This window comes from Carex rostrata, chromosome 7 (assembly GCF_964058835.1).
Source record: "Carex rostrata chromosome 7, lpCarRost1.2, whole genome shotgun sequence".
NCBI classification, from domain to species: Eukaryota; Viridiplantae; Streptophyta; class Magnoliopsida; order Poales; family Cyperaceae; genus Carex; species Carex rostrata.
The window spans coordinates 8,783,485-8,786,502 of NC_135924.1; the positions used below are offsets into that span (position 1 = coordinate 8,783,485).

Sequence of the window (3,018 nt, forward strand, 5' to 3'; positions counted from 1 at the left end):
GTTTGACTAGTTAATTTTCTTAGTCATAGTTATATAATAGTAAGAGTTTATCTGAGCACAAATAATTTAAATGATTTAATAAGAATTTATCTAAATACTAACAATTTCAATATAAATAATAAGACAACTAACAAAATAAAAAATTAAAATAATAACTTAGAAGTTATTTAAAATGGTATGAGATTTATTGTAATAAATTTTATGTAATTCGAGTTGTAGTTGGAATATGCTTAAATTCAGCTCATTTATTAAACGAGTTAGTCAATTCAAATTGAAACTGACTCGAGTTGTAAATAAACGAGTTAAATCAAGCAGTTAGCGAGAGTCACGCGTTTGAGCGATTTTATACAGATATTTCATTCTCTAGCTAGAACTAGAATATTGCTAGTACTCAAGTGCGGTGCCACATGTCGGCCCTTCAATTAATTCCACATTTGCATGTATAATTTTGTTCCTCATTAAACCTCCGCTCTGCTCCTCATTATAAAGTCATCAAGCTTTCAAAAAACACTGAACTCCTCCCTTCTCCCTCTCTCTAATCTCTATCCATCCAATTCCAACTCCACCATGCCTTCAGTCCCAATATACCATGAACCAGACGCAACTGCTCCACCACCTCCCTCCAACATCACCACTAACAAGTGGGGCCCCTACTCCAGCTCCAGCGATTTCACCTTAAACATGGTCATAATTCTAGTGGCACTTCTCGCCGCACTCGGCCTTGCTCTTGGCGTAAATGCCTTGATCAAGTACTTCTTCTTCCCCCAGCGCAGGCAACAGAACGAGAACTCCGATGTCGAGAAACTACCACCTAATCCTGGTGCTGTCGCGGCACAACTTCCGGAGACAATTTACAAATCAGGTCCTGATGGAGACGTGACCGAGTGCGCAATATGTTTATCTGAGTTTGTGAACGGCGACAAGATCAGGGTTTTGCCAGCATGTGGTCACGGTTTTCATGTGAGATGCATCGAGAAGTGGATTAATGGAGGCGGGTCGTGCCCGACTTGCCGGGCAAGGTGTGATGTGGGCTCCACAGTGGTGAAGAGTAGTAGCGCAGCAGCTGGATGTGGGGTTTAAAATGGGGATTTGTGCGCTTTGTGAGTGTGATGTGGCGGGGTTTAAGGGGTTGGGAAATTAGAATCAGAATTGCATGAGGCAGTTAAGGAGTCGTGGTTATAGCATGAATCAGGTCAAATGCAATTTTTTCTTTCCGTTTCTCTTTTAATTTGGAAAGGTTTCTTTTTTCTTTTTTCTTTTGTGAAGAAGAAGATGCATTTAATTCCTCAGCGGGCTCAATTAGTTCGTATTAACATTTCTAATACCAGAATTTTAGTTAGCGAAACTAATTACAAAAAAAATAAGAAGAACAATGCATGTGCATCGAGTGAAAAACAAAAATCAATGAATTCAATCGAGATGTTAATAGATGAAAACACAAACAACCACATCAAACATGATCACGGAAGACCCGGGAATGTATCCAATCAAATTCCCCAATCAGCCAATCCCTCTAAAAATCACATCATATCATCTTGACGCCTTTCTTTCCTTGCTTGGTCCCATATGAAACGGCGGCGTGGAACGGTGTGCGGTGCAACTGATACTGATTTCCTGACAAAAAAAGAACAAAAGCACCACCTTGAAACTTCAGGAAAGTATAGGAGCTTGTTTCGTAACCTCTCCTGGAATCCCTGGTTTCCACAAACCAGGGGCCCCATGAGATAATTGTGGCTTGGTTGCGTTGCGGGCCCACAATTTCAAATGGATTGGGTTGAATCGGTTGATCGGATCGAACCGAATCGGTGCTGGGTACAATAGAATATATATCCCACCATCTTATTATACGGAGTATATGGGCGACTGATAAAGTTCTGTAATTAATACATTTGTTTTATTACGATGTCTTGTATTTATTCAGTAATAATAATTGATGCTGGCCGGTTCGGGTTTGGTGTTGGCATAATTAACCCGACCGCTCCCAATAAAGTCTTCATTTCAGGATAGTGATATTAAAACTACTAATTATTTTATTAACACAACCTTATCTAATTGTTTTAGTGTATAGACAATTTTACTATTCATTAAGATTTTCTTCAAAAATTGATTCTCTCTTATATATTACTATATAATTTTTTTCCTTAAAAGTTATATTTTATAAAGTATATTATTTATCTAAAATATGTTTCTCTCTCATATTATTATTTGATTTATTTTCTTAAAAGTTAGATTCATTTTCATCACATCTTTTAGATTTTTTAAGAAAATTACTACAGTCAAAGATTCTATTATTTATAATAGTAATATCTTTCATCCAACTTCACAAATTTTATTAACAATCTTCTATAAAAAATTTGACTTGTCAATTAATATTCTATCTTTTTTTTTAACAAAAATCACTAAAGAAAATGACATAATTACTTGTACAAAAAGTGCATTGAATCCAAATTATCAGGAATAATTTTGACATAAAACTTATGATTAAAAAATAAATTAAATACAACATAACACTACAATGAAAAAAAAAAAAAACATTACATCAATCAAGCCAAAATTAATAAATTGTTTGCATTAAATTGAAGTTGATAAAATATTATAGAAATTCTCAATATCATATTGGCAAAAAGTCCATACAAGTCGGTGTAGCTCATTAATTTGTTTTCTCTATTAATGCTACGAATATGATAACCTACAAAGAAAAAAATCCCGTCAATAGATAACTAAGTCATAATATTGTTTCAATCAAAATATTGTCAGAATAAATTGACCTTAATCATTTGTGATGTCTAAAAATATATTCAGATCGATGGTATTAAATTAGACGTATAAATTATGAGTATCAAATTTAAGAAAAAAAATTATAAAAAACAAACAATATATTTGAGTTGGATAGAAGTGCCGCCTCAACTCAGTAGGCAAAAAAAAAGGGGGGAATTTCATGTATACCCCTCAAAAACTTCAATATTACGTATTTCCCCCTCAAAAGTTTGTAATATCATATTTACCCTTCAAAATTAC

At 34.3% G+C, this 3,018-nt stretch overlaps 1 protein-coding gene across 1 annotated transcript; it reads left to right on the plus strand.

The window, feature by feature from the left end:
* The first annotated feature begins 489 nt into the window (after nt 1-489).
* On the plus strand, nt 490-1,279 carry LOC144556943 (RING-H2 finger protein ATL79-like). Its single transcript, XM_078305453.1, has one exon. It carries the CDS (start codon nt 568-570, stop codon nt 1,078-1,080), a length of 513 nt encoding a protein of 170 aa, XP_078161579.1. The 5' UTR covers nt 490-567; the 3' UTR covers nt 1,081-1,279.
* The last annotated feature ends 1,739 nt before the right edge of the window (nt 1,280-3,018 follow it).

What these genes read in the sequence shown, in the direction of transcription:
- LOC144556943 (XM_078305453.1), top strand. Translation starts at nt 568, where the DNA reads ATGCCTTCAGTCCCAATATACCATGAACCAGACGCAACTGCTCCACCA.